The following is a 15,930-nucleotide window of genomic DNA, read 5'->3' on the forward strand; positions in this document are numbered from 1 at the left end:
CGCTCCGCTCCGCCAGCCGCCCCACGAACTCCTTCGCTCAGCTGCGCTCCGCTCCGCCAGCCGCCCCACAAACTCCTTCGCTCAGCTGCGCTCCGCTCCGCCAGCCGCCCCACGAACTCCTTCGCTCAGCTCCACGGCCCACAAGCAGCTCCTGCCATCCACACACTGCTCCGTGTCGAACTGCTTCACCAGCCATCCCGCAAACTGCTCCACAATATATCTTCAGGCTCCCCCACTACTTAACACAACACTCAGTGATTTCAGCTCTTAGGTGAATTCAGCTTATAGTAGGGGAGCCCCAGTGCTGGTGCACTGTCAGCCCAAAGTGAGCTCAGCAGCCTATAACTAGACTTCTAATGAAATCAAAATTAGCTCTGATATTCCACAGTGGAGAGAGGAGGAAGTGCAATCAGCATGTAAGGCCCTCACCAAGGGGCCCATGCCACCAAGTATTAATACCTGTCCCCAGCCTCTCTCCATTCACACAGTTTTGGAACCCATGGCCCTTGCCTAGCGAGTGCTACTTAGTTGATGGTGAATCCCTCCATCATAACAAAAGGCCACGTTCAGTTCCAAGCACAGTTCCCATAATCAGGGTAATAACAATTTATTCTTCCTGCCCCAATAACAGAGACACTGGGGATCCCACGGCAGCCAAAGTGACCATTTGGGCAGCTATGGTCTCATTCTAGGCGTGGTGGATGTGCCTATGCAAATGAGATCAGCCCCTGAAGTTCTTTTCCACAACTTGCCACACCTCACCACCAGATGTCAGGGTGGAGCTCATCCTGACACTGCTTACATCAATGAAAGGAAAAGGTTGGGAAGGAAACAAACAAGGACACAAAAGCTTAGAGTCAGGGTCTGTCTGCACAGTATGTGTCCAGGCAGGGGTCGGGCTGGATTGTCCTCCAGCGGCTAGCCCCAGCTGCCCCCTTGGTGCCATGACTGCACTGCTCTTGGTAGTGTGGTCAAACCAGCAGTCAGCATGTGTACATGTACTCAAGCTGGGAATCACACCTGCCAGGTGCTATGTAGACGTACCCTCAATCAAACCAGGCCATTTTACATTCACAATGAGAGTGTCCACAGTCACACACAGACTTGCACTGAAACAACACGAGGTGGGAACTAAACCGTATTAAGTGATTTCAGTGACAATGTGCATGTAGAAGAGCCTTGGCTTGGCTGTGTCTTGCTGAACATCTACCCCCCCACCCCCGAGACCAGATTAAGGTCAGAGGCAGCTGGTGCGTGCTAGTGACAAGGCATGAAAATGTAAACAGCTCATTAATCAGGAGGAACAACCCTTGAGCTGAAGGGTGATATTATGGTAAATCCTCTTTATGACATCAGTCTAAAGGTCACAGCCCAGCCCCTTCAAAACGCCAGCTAAGAACTGGAAAGAAGATTTTACGTTTAATCTTTGTAAAACTCCATGCACAGAAGGGAAAGTAACAATCCTACCCACTCCCCACTGCCATCCCCCACCCCATTCCAGATGCCCCAGTCTCTTCCTGTCATTTTTTCTCCTTGGCCCAATACTGAGCCCATAATCACTGTGGACTAGGTCTGCTGGGGGGAAATACAAGCCAGGGATCCTTGTTTGGGTTTTGTCTGACTCTGGGCAGAGGAGTGTCAGGCTAGAGAGACGGGACAATGGGGACTGCTCAGCACACAAAGCTGGACATGCTGAAGTCCACAATGAGCAGCAATCTGCCCCTCTGCACAGGCTCTTTGCTGCTGAAGCTCCCCGCAAATGTTTCCCACCAATGCATTTGTCTCCATGGGTCTAGATTCTGACCCAGGTTGTACCATCGCTCCTTTGACCTCAGCAGTCAGCCAGTGTTTGGGGCCTTGCTAGGTTCTTCCATTGGGAGGAGAAACTGATTATAGGAGTCAGGTATTTCTTTGGTGCAATCTTTATTATTTACAATGTCCACACATGCCCGTGCCGGGTACAAACAAACAGCAGCCCGCAGTTTCCTTACTCAGAACTCCACGTCTACATTTCTAGGGAACCCTGTGCCTGAAGCAAGCCCTGTCTCTCCGTTTCCTCCCGGGATCACACTCCCGACTGCTTCTCTTGGCTTTCTGCCTCACGCACACCAAGCTGCCTGCTCTACATTTAACACTTAGATCAACCTGGTGACTTTATTCAGGGCTAGGAAACGTGTGCTCCGAGTACCACAGCTAGATCGACCTAACCCCTGATGCAGACAATGGAATTCCGCTGCTGACCTGGCTGCAGCCTCGCAGAAAGTGGGATTAACTAGAGCGATGGAAAAACCACTTCTGTCAATGTAGGATGCATCTACACTAGGGCACTTCAGGCACACAGCTGTAGCGTTGTAGCTGTGCCACTCTAGCCACTGTAGTGTAGACACACCATAATTCATCCGGAGGCCTAGTCCATACCCAAACCTTAGGTCAGTCTAGCTACATTGCCCAGAGCTGTGAAAAATGTGATGTAGTTAGGTCTATCTAACCCCAATATAGACGCAGATAAGTCAAGGGAAGAATTCTTTGTGGCCCTAACTACTGCCTCTCTATCAGTGTAGGATGTGTCTATGCTAGCCATTCATTTCTGCTGGATATTGGGATGAATGCACACTCCTCAGTCCCTGGCTCTCCCTCTGCTAGTATCCCTGCTGGTGCGGAGTCTCCAGCTTCTCCCCAAACACCAATTAATTCTGTGTCCCTGCCACCCCCACATCTGCCTGTCCCCAGCCCAGCTGTCAATTCTACCCCCAACCCCACATCACTTCTGCCCCCAGCCCCTTCCTCAGTTCTGCCCCTGCAGCCCCCACATCTGCCCCTCAGGGCGCCTCTGCTCCTCCTCAGCTCCAGGGTACTTCCCCCTCCCCGTCTCATCCCTGATTCTGCACAGAGGGACGGGGGAAGAGCTTCCAGGGGTCATAGAGCTAAGAGGCCAGATGGCTGGGAAGACGGGAGTCCTCCAGGCCACAGGGGCTAGGGTGACTGTGGCTAGAAAAGCCCATTGTTTCATTCCCAGTGGCCTGTTCACCCCTCTTTCCCCCTCAGTGGCACTGTCTGACCCAGGATCCCCAGAGTCCTCCTAGATCATAGAGGACAGTGACAAACAGGCTGCACAGTCCCTGGGGCCGTGATAAGTTTGGCTTCTCTACCCCGCTCACTCTGTGCTCTCTATGGTTTGACAGTCCAGAGGCTGCACAGAGTTGAGACCAGAAGCAACCTCCAGGGTCATAGAGACTAGGGTGTGTGAGGCTAGAGAGGCTGATCTCAGGGTCCCCAGTGGAATATTCCCCCTGCCCCCGGGTGTCTCAGGGACACAGTCTAAGCCTGGATCTCCACACCCGGAGGCAGGGGCGGATTCTCTCCCCAGGGACGGAGCCCGGCGGGAAAGTGAAGATCGGGGCCTCGTCACCAGCATCGATAAATGTCACCTGCCCCCGGCCACAGTCCAGACAAACCCGGATCCTGCTGGGGGCCCGGCTCAGGGGCAGGGGGGTCACAGGGGAGCTAAGAACCCGGAACTGACACAGCCACTGCTCCACAGCCCAGATCCCCCCCTCATGGCCCTGGTTGATCCGTCCCTTCTTCCCCACAGTCTCTCTGGCCACCCCCACAGCCCAGTATCGCCCACCCTCCACCTCCACCTCCCAGCAATGTCTCCCCGAGGTGAATCCCTCACAGCCCAGCACCCAGGGCTCAGTGTCAAATCTCTCAGGGTTGTCGGGCAGATCCTGCCGTGTGTCTCCCCATCTCACACTTTTCTGATCCTCAGACAGGACGAGTTGGGGATGAGCCGTGTCTGGATCCAGAGTCACATTCGCTGGAGAGAGAGAGAGAGAGAGAATCAGAGTATTAGGGGCAGAGCTCAGCCCTGGGGGAGGCTGGGACCATTTCTCACACTCCCCAGCAGCACCGTTCTGGCTGGGTCAGTCCTGGATCCCAGGGAGCTGCCTCTGTCCTGGGCACCTGAGACTGAGCAGAGATGTCACTGCAGTTCCCCTGTCTCTGTAATAAGAACAGGAGTACTTGTGGCACCTTAGAGACTAACAAATTTATTAGAGCATAAGCTTTCATGGGCTACAGCCCACTTCATCGGATGCATAGAATGGAACTTCTATGGATCCGATGAAGTGGGCTGTAGCCCATGAAAGCTTATGCTCTAATAAATTTGTTAGTCTCTAAGGTGCCACAAGTACTCCTGTTCTTTTTGCGGATACAGACTAACACGGCCACTACTCTGAAACCCGTCTTTGTAATGGGACCCACTTCACTAGTTTCTCATTTATTGCAGAGGCTTCAGCTCCCAGCTTCCCATTCTGGGGCTGCTCCATTCCTAGCGGCACAGATATAGACAGGAAGATGTCAGAAGCTTTGATTGAGAAGGGAGCAGAAGAGGCAGGTACCAGCTTTAAACCTGAGAGGGAAGCTCCCTCTCCTAACGCAGCCTCCACTCCCACGCAGGGAACCAGAGAGGACGATGCAGCATTGGGGAAGAGCTGCTTAACACCAGTGAGTAGGAGGTGGCATTAGGTGGGGTAGCCCCATCCCCAGCCCAGAGAGAAGGGAGGAGCTGGCAGCGTCAGAGAGAGAGCACCTCCCCAATCCAGGAAGCAGTGAGTAGCTCTAATGGGAGAGCCCAGTCCTGCCCAGAGGAAAGGCAAGATGTTGGAGAAGAGCGATTGGGAGACCCCCTGCACTGGAGTAAAGCAGAGGGAGGTGTCAGCCTCAGGGCAGAGAGTTCTGTCCGGGTGCTGCTCAGTGAGAGTGTTTCTGTTCATCAGCGTGGACATGAACTTGATGTCAGGATTTTTTGTGTGATGTCAGCTTGGGATCTCCCCAGGAGTTCCTGAACCTTGGTAGAATTGGGGGTGGGGAGGTAACAGGTCCTGCAGCCTGTGGCCCCACCCCCTCCTTGGCCCCGCCCCACCGACATCCCGCCCCAGGCCAGGTTGGGAGCCGAGGTCCTTGGGGGCCTGAGAGCCGAGGTCCTTGGGGGCCTGAGAGCAGTCCCTGGCCTATGTCCCCGCTCCCTGGAGTGCGCCACCCAGGGCGGGTGGACGGCCCAAGGCCCCCCCGCCAAGGAGCCGCTGCCAGAGGGGTGTGCCAGTCGCTTTTGGAGCCGTGCCGCCTGAGATAAGCAAAGCCTCCCTGCCCCCCTCCCGCACCCCAACCCCCTGCCCCAGCCCAGAGCTCGCACCCAAACTTCCTCCCAGAGCCTGCACCCCTCACCCCCTCCCACACCCCAATTCCCTGCCCCAACCCAGAGCTCACACCCAGCCCTCAAACTCCCTCCCAGAGCCTGACCTCCGCACCCCCTCCTGCACCCCAACCGCTGCCCCAATCAAGGTACCTCACTTTATTTTCCTTTACTTCCTATTACTTATAATATAGGAGGAGGAGGAAGAAAAAAAGAATGAAAAACAGGGGGGAGATAAGAGAGAATGATCTTTTTCTTGGCTGGGTCCCGAGGCGGGGGGGGGGGCAAAAATAAAGCTGCACACAGGGACCCTCTAACTCTAAATCCGCCACTGCCTGCTCCCAAACTATGCCCATGTTAAAAAGTAGGGGGGCCTGACCATCCCACTTCTAAAAGTGGTATGGCCTGGCCCCTGGATCGCCTCACTGTTTAGTGTGTTATTTTTAGGGCTGTAAGAAGAAAAGGAGTACTTGCGGCACGGCTGTTACTCTGAAACCTTTTAGGGCTGTGTGTGTCATGGTTGCTGTTGGTTTGGTTGATGACTTTAGCTACCATCTCATGAAGATGCTTTCACTGGAATTTTCTCTTAAGTTAAAGACAATCTCCACCTGCTAACTCACCCTGTCTGTGTGCTTGTAGGTATTTTCCTCTTTTTGTCTCCAGTGCAGACAGCAGAGTGTCTGGAGGGGAAAGGATAAGAGAGGTGAGATTTCAGGCTTTCATATTATAACAGCATCCCCACTCTCAACTCGTAGACCTGTGTTTTCATCATGACAGGGAAACACTCAGGTAATTAATATAAAAAGGTCAGAAACCTTCTATTTCCTCTCTCTTCAGGCATCTCCCAGCAATGGAGCCAACATCCATGAAGCCTCACAACCATCCCAGGATACAAAATATGTAAATGTGATTTACTTTTCCCTCCTCATCACCCCCCCCCCCCCGTTCAGACTCCAGTTGCTTTCTCTCATTCACTTGCTGCCTTTTGTTGTAACCTAGACCCAGATCATACAAAGACTTTGACATAAAAGTAACTTTGCCCACTTTGGTCCCTTTGACACTAATGGGATGTTCAGAGTTTGTGAAATCCTGGCTCTATTTGTGAGCTGTTGGGTCTGTTTATTCAGCATCTCTACAAAGAGCAGCACCATGGGGCCCTTGTCCTCCATAGGCAGAAATATGCATCATAATAAAATCATTTTATCCATGTGAACATTGAGGCAGGGAGAAGGTTGACTCCATGAGCCAGATTCACCCCTGTACCGGCAAAAGGAGAGAGGGGAGAGGCCATTTGTGACTCCGCTATTCAGTGGCTGCAGGGGCCGGTGCAGACCTTGGTGCAGGCTGAGGAAGTTCTGAAGCCAGCCAGAGCTACCTCCCTCTGACAATGGGCCCTGTGTATCTTGCCCAGCGTGCAGAGTGCCAGAGGCCCAGCTTTACATGGCCCATGTCCCTCTGTCCCTGGTCCACCCCATCCCTCTTCCACCCGCCCGCACCACCCCACCCCATTCCCAGCCCTCTCAGGAACCCGCCTTCTGCCTGCAGCTGCTGGGGAGGAGGCACCAGAGGCTGCTGTGCTGGAGGGATCCCTCACCGTGGGGGAGGGGCTTTCTCCTTCCCTGCAGCCCATGTACCCAGACTAGCTGCCATATGAGACCAGAGCCCAGTGATGGGCTGGTTCCAGATTTAACAAGTAGCCTTTTATTTAGGTTCTAGATTTTGGGTGCCGACCTTTAGGGGCCTGGTTCTCAGAGGGGTTGGGCACCTGCAGCTCCCACTGACTCCCCCTGCAGCTGTGGATGCTACACAGCTCTGGAGCACCTGCCCTGCAGCTCTCTAGTTGGGAGAGAGTCACTCAGGTGCCCCAAATTCGGCCATTTTGTGATTGTGAGCTTTAATGCTGTGACCTTTGGTAAGTCATGAAATTATTGTGAGACATCCTGATGCCTGGGGCTCTGCTACATCTGCTCAAAGTATCTGCTTTCCACTAGTTATTAGCTTAAGTATTGAGAATTGGTATCAAGGGCTATTTCTTATGCATAAGTTTGGACAGACGGAGATTGTGCATTTATACTGACTGACTTAGCTTTGGCCTGGTCTGTCGTTTGCTTGACATAAGGGAAATGTTGCCTTAAGTGACCTTGTTATTAAGTGATCTGTTCATAAGTTACTTAGTGGGACAAAGAGATGTTTTGACCGCACAAGGTGCTTAAAGACAACAGGCACCAAAACATACTGCCAAGGAGCAGCTAGCAAAGTCCAAAAACCCCCATGTGGAGAAAAGGGTCAAAGTGACCTGTGCAGATCACTGTGTACTGAGTGATCATGAACGAATCAGAAAAGAGAATAACTTGAATAACTTGGACAGCAAAAGCCCTGCCAATTAGAAAGTTCATGCATGTTTAGTGTATGAGTTATACAAGATACTATTAATAACATACAAAGGTGATTGGAAAAGAACTAATAAATATACAATTTGGATGCGTGTAACACGTAAGACATTGTAAAGGGCAGACGGAGCATCATAGGAGAAATGTATCATGACCTGCCTATGCCCCTGAAGAAGGTAACTGGGCAGTATTTCTTTCAGTATGTCTGTCATTTCTTACTTGAATAGTAATTGTGATGGCAAGACATGCTTTTGGAACAAATAAGGGGTTGAATTAATCAACCTGAGTGACTTGCACCCCAAGTGTGTGGCATTCTCACCCAACAATTAAATAGATGCATAATCTAATTATGAACCAATAGACCAGTGCCATTCGCCTCCAACAGTCTCAGACACTGATCCCAGTTTCCCATCCTAGATTCCTTCTAAGTACCTTTGAACTTTCTTAGAGCCTCCGATAGCGCAATAGTTTTCTGGGAGAAACCACTGACTCGCTCTTCCAGGTCAGGAGAAATCTCCTCCGGCTGCTGGAACTTCCCCTTCTCACACCTGGAGAGAAAATTTCACATGATTATATTTCATTTCGTGACTTATTATAAATTCTTGCTGGTGAGTCGCCACTCTAATGGGCCTGGAGTTAGAATTCCTCTACTTCTCCCAGCCTCAGAACAGGTGCAACATTCCCCTCCAAGGACCCATTAATCTTCTTCAACTCTGGCCTGGAGAGACCTGCTCTGAGGATAAAAGGGGAATTGAGCCTCTATGGCCAATTCACTCCATGGCCTCCATGCTCTGAGGGACAGCAGGTTCCCAGGTAAAGTGCTGTAGAAATCTGCCCACTAGGAACTAGACTGAGACATCAACTCCCCACTCCCCAGTTCATTCCACACAGGTCTCCAAACAGATCTCAGGTGGGGAAGACTCTTGAGCACTGCTGCCCTGGGCTGAATGGTGACCAGGGCCCCAGCAGTGACAGGTCCATATTCCATCCCCACAATCCTGAGGCAGCCTCTAGGAAATACTTGAGGTCAGTCTTCCCCACTGAATGGATAATTCCAGAGTTTTCTTTACAAAGGTGAGAACCTCAGGATGAAGCTGATCAGAGAGGTTTGTATCCAACATGTGACCTTCACCACACATTCTGTTGTAGAGCCCTGGGGAGATGTGGTACTAACTGTGATGGGATCCCCAGGGTACAGCCTGGGACTGTGAGACTGCTGCACCCCCTTAATTCTCTCCAGCCTGGGCTGTCTCTCACAGTGCCTTGCTCGTGACAAGCAGCAAGCCCCTCCAGGCGTTGTTATCACTCAGCACAGCAGCATGCGGAGCTCCACACCCAGCTAGATTGCCTGAATGCTCCCAGAGCCACTCACAAATCACACAGAGAAAAGCACCAGCCAAATTCCCTCACCCCACATCCCAGATTCCAGCACCCAGCACTGTACCTCAGGACTATACCGTCTATTTTATTATTTGGTTCACCACTTCATCAAGGGAAAGCGGATATACACCAGCCTTTGCAAAACCTGAGCAGATTTCCCACACACTTCATATAAACTCGCTGGTAAAGATAACCAGTAAAAGAAGTTTATTGACTACAAAAGATAGATTTTAAGTGACTATAAGTGATAGACAAAAAAAGTGAGAGTTAGTTACCAAAATACAATAAAATATAAGCACGCAGTCTAAACTCTCAACACTATTAGACTGGGCAACATCTAGATTAAGCATTTTTTCTCACCCCACTGGATATTGGAATTCATAGTGCACAGATTTCACCCTTAAAATCTGGGCCAGCCTGCTCTGTTGGAGTCTTAAGCCTTCTCAATGTCTTGGTTGCCTGCAGCATAGGTGGAGGCAGGAGAAAGGCCAAGCATGGGCTCCCTGTGTTCTGTTTTACACCCTTAGCCCATGTGCTTGGAGAACACAAGTCCAGGCATGTCTCTGGTGGGCATTGCTGAGTCCACAGGCAAGGCTGAGCAATTGCCCTGGTGTGGCCTTATGCAAGTGAGTCATCGCATTGTAGCTCCCTTGCTGGATAATATCTGGTGGTGTCTGTTCAGTACATACCCAGGTGTTGGTTACCTCCCTTGTCATTTTCTCTGGATAGCTAGTATCTGGGTGCCTCCCGAACCCACAGCATATTTTAGTGACAAGCATACAACACATTCTCATAACTTCATATGTATTGATGATATACACATTTAGATGGCACAATGGGTTTCAGCAGATCATAACCTTTCCCGTGATACCTCACGTGGCATGCTTTATGTGCAATATCACAATTATATGTAAATGAGGACTCTGGGGTTACAGAGTGCTCCCCCGAGGTATAGAAAGTCACACTAACATCACCACCAAGCTCTTTCCCAGTGTTGTGAAATGTGAGGGGGAGGGAGAGAGAGCCACGTACCTGCTCAAGATGCTTCTGACATCCTATAGGAGAGAGAGAGAGAGAGGGAATTTCAGTCCCATGTGACACGCACACACAGGGGATCCCAGGGAAGGGATTCTTCAAATATGGGGAAGAGAGGCCCTGCCCTGACCCCAGGCCATGGATTGGAAGGGACCTCAGGAGGTCATCTAGTCCAACCCCCAGCTCAAAGCAGGACCAATCCCCAATTTTTGCCCCAGATCCCTAAATGGCCCCCTCAAGGATTGAACTCACAGCCCTGGGTTTAGCAGGCCAATGCTCAAACCACTGAGCTATCCCCCCGATCAATGTGTCTGTAATGCTCCAAAGAACAGGAAAGCACACGCCAAGTTACACTGAGGATTCCAACTGCTGGACTCTAGTTCTTACGATTCAGAAGCCCACCCTTCCCCGTGTGGGGTTCTGGGATGTTTCTAACCAGAGGCGTCGGCTTCCAATTGTCCCTGGGGGTGCTCAACCCCAGACCCTGCCCCCACTCCACCCCTTCCCCCAATGCCACACCCCTGCCCCTCCTCTTCCTGCTCCCACTCTGCCCCCACCCTGCCTCTTCCCCGCCTCTTTCTGCGCCCTCCCCCAAGCACACCCTATTCCCGATCCTCCTCCTCCCTCCCAGCACCTCCTGCACACTGCGGAACAGCTGATTGTGGCAGACAGGAGGCACTGGGAGGGAGGGGAGCTGGCTGCCGGTGGGTGCTAAGCACCTGCTAATTTTTTTACATGGGTGCTCCAGCCATGGAGCCACAGAGTCGGCATCTCTGTTTCTCACTCAGTCTCACAGGCAGGAATTCACTCGCTGGCTTCTGACACTTCCCCTCCATCTCACTGATCAGCTCACTGAGGCGGGAAATCTCTTCTGAGCATTTACTGAAGTTTTCATTTTGTATCCTCACAATCTCCTTGTCCAACTTCTCCAGCTGGGACAACAGGAGTCGCTCTTGTTCCTCCAGGAACCACCGCAGTTGCTGAAATTCAGACACAATCTTCTGCCTCTCGGTTTGTGTTTGTTTCTGTATAAAAATAGGGAAAGGGCTAGTCAGGGACATGGATGGAGCCTGGGGCCCTTTCATGGAGAGCTGCGTGTGCGGGAGGGAGAACTTTGTTGAAAATCCTAAGATTTCTGACATTTGACTCTACCCTATGGGTACTAGGCAGAGGATTCTCTCACACCTTCCCCTTTGGCCCCGTACCTCTGAAAGGGATGTTTCCATGTCTGTCACGTTAGCATATTCTGTTATTCACCGTCTCTGAGAACTCCGACCCACAGCAGCAGGTGGCAGGACTCAGCACTACACTGACAGACATGCCAGGGGAGTTAAACAAACATTTTAACAATGCCAAGCAATCACCAGACACAGTGGACAGCACTTCATATGTGACATTCAGTTCACTTGTGGGGATTTCTATGAAAGCCACAAGGGCTAGACATTCACTCATTAACTGAAATGGAAGCTTAGGGCTTGTCTACACGTGAATCTAACCCAGGAATCCACGATCATAGGGAAGCACACACACGTCAATGTTCATCAGGGCCAAAGAGGAATCTGCCTCCAAACAGACCTCCCACTGCCAGTCCTGCTGGTTAATAACAGGCACCTACCAGATACTCCTGGCTTTTCCCCTTTCCAGTCACTTTCAATGCCAGCAGCTTTTCTCGCTGTTCCCTCAGAGCCTTCAATTGGGCCTGGATTTTTTCCTGAAGAAACAGAAATGATTTGGGAGGTTTTATTTGGAGGGTTGAGAAGGGTGTGGAGCTGGGTGTTTTTCAATCCAAACCCTCAGATTGGTTGGTACTAATCACTTTGTGACATCAGGACCACCAAGGAGATGAAACCTTCTCAGTGGAGACTGGGAGTGTGTTGTATTCAGACTCGTTAGCAATTCAGGTTCAATTTTTTTTTAATTAGAGAGAGATCTCATTTGTAACCAAGCTTTTTTGGTATTTATGAATAGATTAGTAGCGTAGCGCATAACAGGACTCTGGAGTCACTTGGGGATGGATCAATAAACCTGTGTTCGAGAAGGCTTAATGAACAAAGTGATACAAATCCCAGAAGCCACCAGGGTTTAAATATGGGCTGGGATTTCAGCCCTGAAGACCTGGGGATTGCACTGGTTGGGCAGAGCTGGTCTAAACCCCAGGGCAAACCCTATGAGACATCGGGAGGCCATTCATCTGGTTTGAAGCTGTGCAGTCCCAGTTTGGTGGAGCACTATCCCTGTCCATAGGGACTTAGCACTGGACGTGGCTTTGTCCGGTGAAAATGAGAGAGAGGAGGAAACAGAGCTGGATTTACAGCTTGCGTGCTCCTGGCAGGGTCCCCACACTGCCCCCAGTAGCTGGGCAGTTGTGGGGCCTTGTGTCCGAGCTCCCTTCCACTGCCTGCGGGGACTCGGAGCTCCAGGGTCCCCTGCTGCCTGTGGCATCTGGAAGCTGCAGAGTACCCCACTGCCTGCAGCGGCTCGGAGCTCCTGACCCCCGTGGGAAGTAGGGGTACCACCACTTTTAATGTTTAGGCACCCCAGTGCCCCCTGCACAGCCCCTCTACGACTTCCCAGTGCCCCCCCACAGACTCCCCCACTGCCACCTCCCTGCCTAGCCCTCCCCACCCCCTCACTGCACAGAGCCACTCCACAAACCCTCCCAGACACCCAACTCTCCTGTGCCCTGCCCCCACTCACCAGCCCTAATGGGAGGTGTCTGCAGGGCTAAGCGAGGAGCCCTCCAGCAGGGTTGCGTGGGACCGTCTCCCCCTCAGCTGGCCCCACCCCCTTCTGGGACCCGGAAGCAGCAACATTTGAAATTTTAGGTGCCCCTAGAATGCTCGTGCCCCTAGGCATGCCTACTGTGCTAATGGGAAATCCGGCCCCGGGGAGGAAACTGAGGACGCATGAAGGACACCAGCGGGGGGCACCTCCATGCAGAATGACAAAGGCAGGATGGGCCCATGCAGGCAGGCGTGGGGATGTCCCGTATTCTGGGGGTGTATCTCTGGCCACCCTAATGAGAAATGCTGATTTGTATGAAGAACCGCTGGGGATTGCCCGAGTGCTGTCCTAAACCTTTTCAGAGGCCATGTCTTCTGGGTAGGTACCTCCCTATCCCATTCCCTGGTAAAGGTCCCAGAAGCAGTGGATTCTGGGAGATTTCCAAAGGCTGCAGGTGGGGTAATGGAACCCCTTTGGCTGGTCCTTGCCCACGTACACACTAGTACAGTTCAGATGGACACAGGTCAGCACCGCCAAGGAGTTATTTGCTACAATCCAGTCTAATCCCCGTGGTATTTGGCACAGCCCTGCGCTGACTGGAGCCCTTTTGTGGGTGGACTCAAGGTGTTTGGGGTCCAGCCAGTGTTTAGCCCAGTGATCTCCTCTAGTACAGGCTGGCATTGGAGTTTAACCCCTGATGGAGCAACACAGGAGTTCAGAATCCCAGTGAGAAACCCCATCTCCCTGCTGGGCCTGGGACCTTTATCGAGGAATCTTTCCCTTCTGATGGACAAATTTCTTCACAGGGGGCTGATGCTGAGGTGGCAGCATGGCCTACTGGTTCGGGCCAGGGACTGAGACAGGGGAGAGCTGGGTTCTATGCCGAGCTTGGCCACTGACATGCTGGGTGACCCTGAGCAACTCACTGCCTCTCTTTGTGCCTCAGTTTCCCTTAACACCCTTTGTTTGTCTTACTTACTTAGACTGTAAACTGCTCAGGACAGGGACTGTCCCTCACTGTGTTTTGTGCAGGGCCCAGATCTCATTTGTGGTCTATTAGCGCTACTGTGATGCAAATAAAGATAATAATAATACATTCTATTAAACAAATCTGTAACAACGGCTTGTAACTTCCCTTTTCCAGGCTGAAGATAACACTCACATAGACTGGCCTGCAGCTCTTGTGATTTAAACCTCACTGATCAATTAACAGCTTCAATTAACAGTGGAAGGTAGTTTTGAAAAGAATTGAAAATCTTAGAGAAAAGTTTCCCAAATCAGATATCTTTAAAGACTTCATTTTTTGCCTTTCTTCCCATGCTAGCTGGTCATTTATTTTGTTTCAGCATCTCCCGTACAATGACGGCTTTACAGAGTTGAATGATGCGCCACACCTGTGCCAGGTAACTTCCAGTGAAATCAGCCTGTAATTAAAATCCAAAGTTATTACCCATTAAACTGGACAGCAATTCCCTACCTTGTACTCCTGGGCAGCCTCCTCTATGGGAACCACCCTGTGAGCTCTGTGAGCCCGGGACTCTCTGCAGATCACACAGATGGGGGTTTGATCCTCTTCGCAGAACAGTTTCAGAGCCTCCTGGTGTCTCTCACACACCCTGTCCCCTCCTGCTCCTTTTGCTGCCTGTAAACTCAGCCGTTTGGCAATTTCTAGGACATTTGCCAGCTGCCTGTTGGGCCTGAGGTTTCTCTGTTGCACAGTTTCTCTGCACTGAGGGCAGGAGGCGGCTGTGTCGGATCCCACCCAGCACTGACTGATGCAGGCTCGGCAGAAATTGTGTCCACACTCCAGAGTGACAGGGTGTGTGAAATACTCCAGACAGATGGGACATGTCGCTTCCTCCTGGAGACTTTCCATGGGGTTCTCTGCAGCCATGGCTCCCTCTGGGCAGAGTACGGGGGTAAGTTTCAATTTCCTGAGTTCACACAATGCCCCGCCTGCAGCAGCAAGGAGGTGTTTCCTTTCCTGGAACTGATTCACTCTATTTGCTGAATTGGAAAGAGCCAACTCCCAACTGGTTTCAGAGTAACAGCCGTGTTAGTCTGTATTCGCAAAAAGAAAAGGAGTACTTGTGGCACCTTAGAGACTAACCAATTTATTTGAGCATGAGCTTTCGTGAGCTACAGCTCACTTCATCGGATGCATACCGTGGAAACTGCAGCAGACTTTATATATACACAGAGAATATGAAACAATACCTCCTCCCACCCCACTGTCCTGCTGGTAATAGCTTATCTAAAGTGATCATCAGGTTGGTAACACTACGGCCCTGGAGGCTTTCATGAAAAATGTACCCCCCTAGGGCTCTGGTCCTGCAATCAGCCCCTTGTGCTGGTGTGGAGGGTCACTGGGGCTTCACATGGACATTAGAATCCATCCACCTGTCCTGACGAGCTTGCAGAACTAAGGAGTGATATTTAGGCTTGGGCAGAATTCATTTGATTTAATATATCATTTTGACAGATACAATTTATTTTTAAGTATTTTTTTATATTTATTTATTTCAACTTTCACAGTTGCACAGTTTTTATCAATTTAAATGTTCAGATTTGTGGGAATTTATGGGGGGGGGTCAGACAATATTTTGGTCACGCAATAATTATTTAATGACAGTAGATACTGAGATTCAACAAGTGAAAACTTTGTAACCATTAAAACACAAATTGTCAGCATCACATGTCAAAATATACTAAGTAAACATCCTTAAATCAAACTCTAATAAGTTCTCATGCAGCATTTTTCTTACTGTCCCTATTTGTAAATTTAAATGATCATCAATGGAAATTTTTTTCATCAGTTTGTGTGTGCAAAGTGAAATCAATGATTACAGACATCTGCTGCTATAATCTAATCCTTCCAAGTCTAGTCATATTAAATCCACTGGCCAAAAACTTGGTTTAGCTGGAATCAATGTTTCAAAGGCCTGATTCTCATTTACACTAACGCTGCTCTGGCTCAGGGTAAAGGGGCCACAGTGTCACCAACACTCATGATTTTATAATAAGTCTTATGATATTTGGTGTGTTTGTTAAAGCCCCAAGCTCCTGGAAGTATGTGATGAGGTGAGACTCTTGGCTTTCATTTCCTAAACAAAGGAAGTTTCTAGCTCTCTTGGTTGCAGAGAAAAACTTAAAAATGTGATTCGAGTGAAGCCTAAAGGTCTGAGAAACCAGAATGCAAATAGAAAG

At 50.6% G+C, this 15,930-nt stretch overlaps 1 protein-coding gene across 2 annotated transcripts; it reads right to left on the reverse strand.

Annotated features, from left to right (window-relative positions):
• Positions 1–2,811: 2,811 nt before the first annotated feature.
• Positions 2,812–14,642, reverse strand: LOC311530890 (zinc finger protein RFP-like). 2 transcript variants are annotated; one of them, XM_084647908.1, is made up of 7 exons: positions 14,201–14,642; positions 11,615–11,710; positions 10,794–11,024; positions 9,997–10,019; positions 8,017–8,132; positions 5,815–5,874; positions 2,812–3,817 (listed from the first exon to the last, which is right to left on the reverse strand). In XM_084647908.1, exons 1-7 carry the CDS (start codon positions 14,615–14,617, stop codon positions 3,306–3,308), a joined length of 1,455 nt encoding a protein of 484 aa, XP_084504034.1. In that variant the 5' UTR covers positions 14,618–14,642; the 3' UTR covers positions 2,812–3,305. The 2 variants fall into 2 exon arrangements, with proteins under 2 accessions (XP_084504034.1, XP_084504033.1); XM_084647907.1 differs by having other exon boundaries at positions 10,908–11,024; positions 14,201–14,618.
• Positions 14,643–15,930: the final 1,288 nt, after the last annotated feature.

The sequence above is a fragment of the Lepidochelys olivacea genome (assembly GCF_965140295.1).
Source record: "Lepidochelys olivacea isolate rLepOli2 genome assembly, chromosome: 14".
NCBI lineage: Eukaryota > Metazoa > Chordata > Testudines > Cheloniidae > Lepidochelys > Lepidochelys olivacea.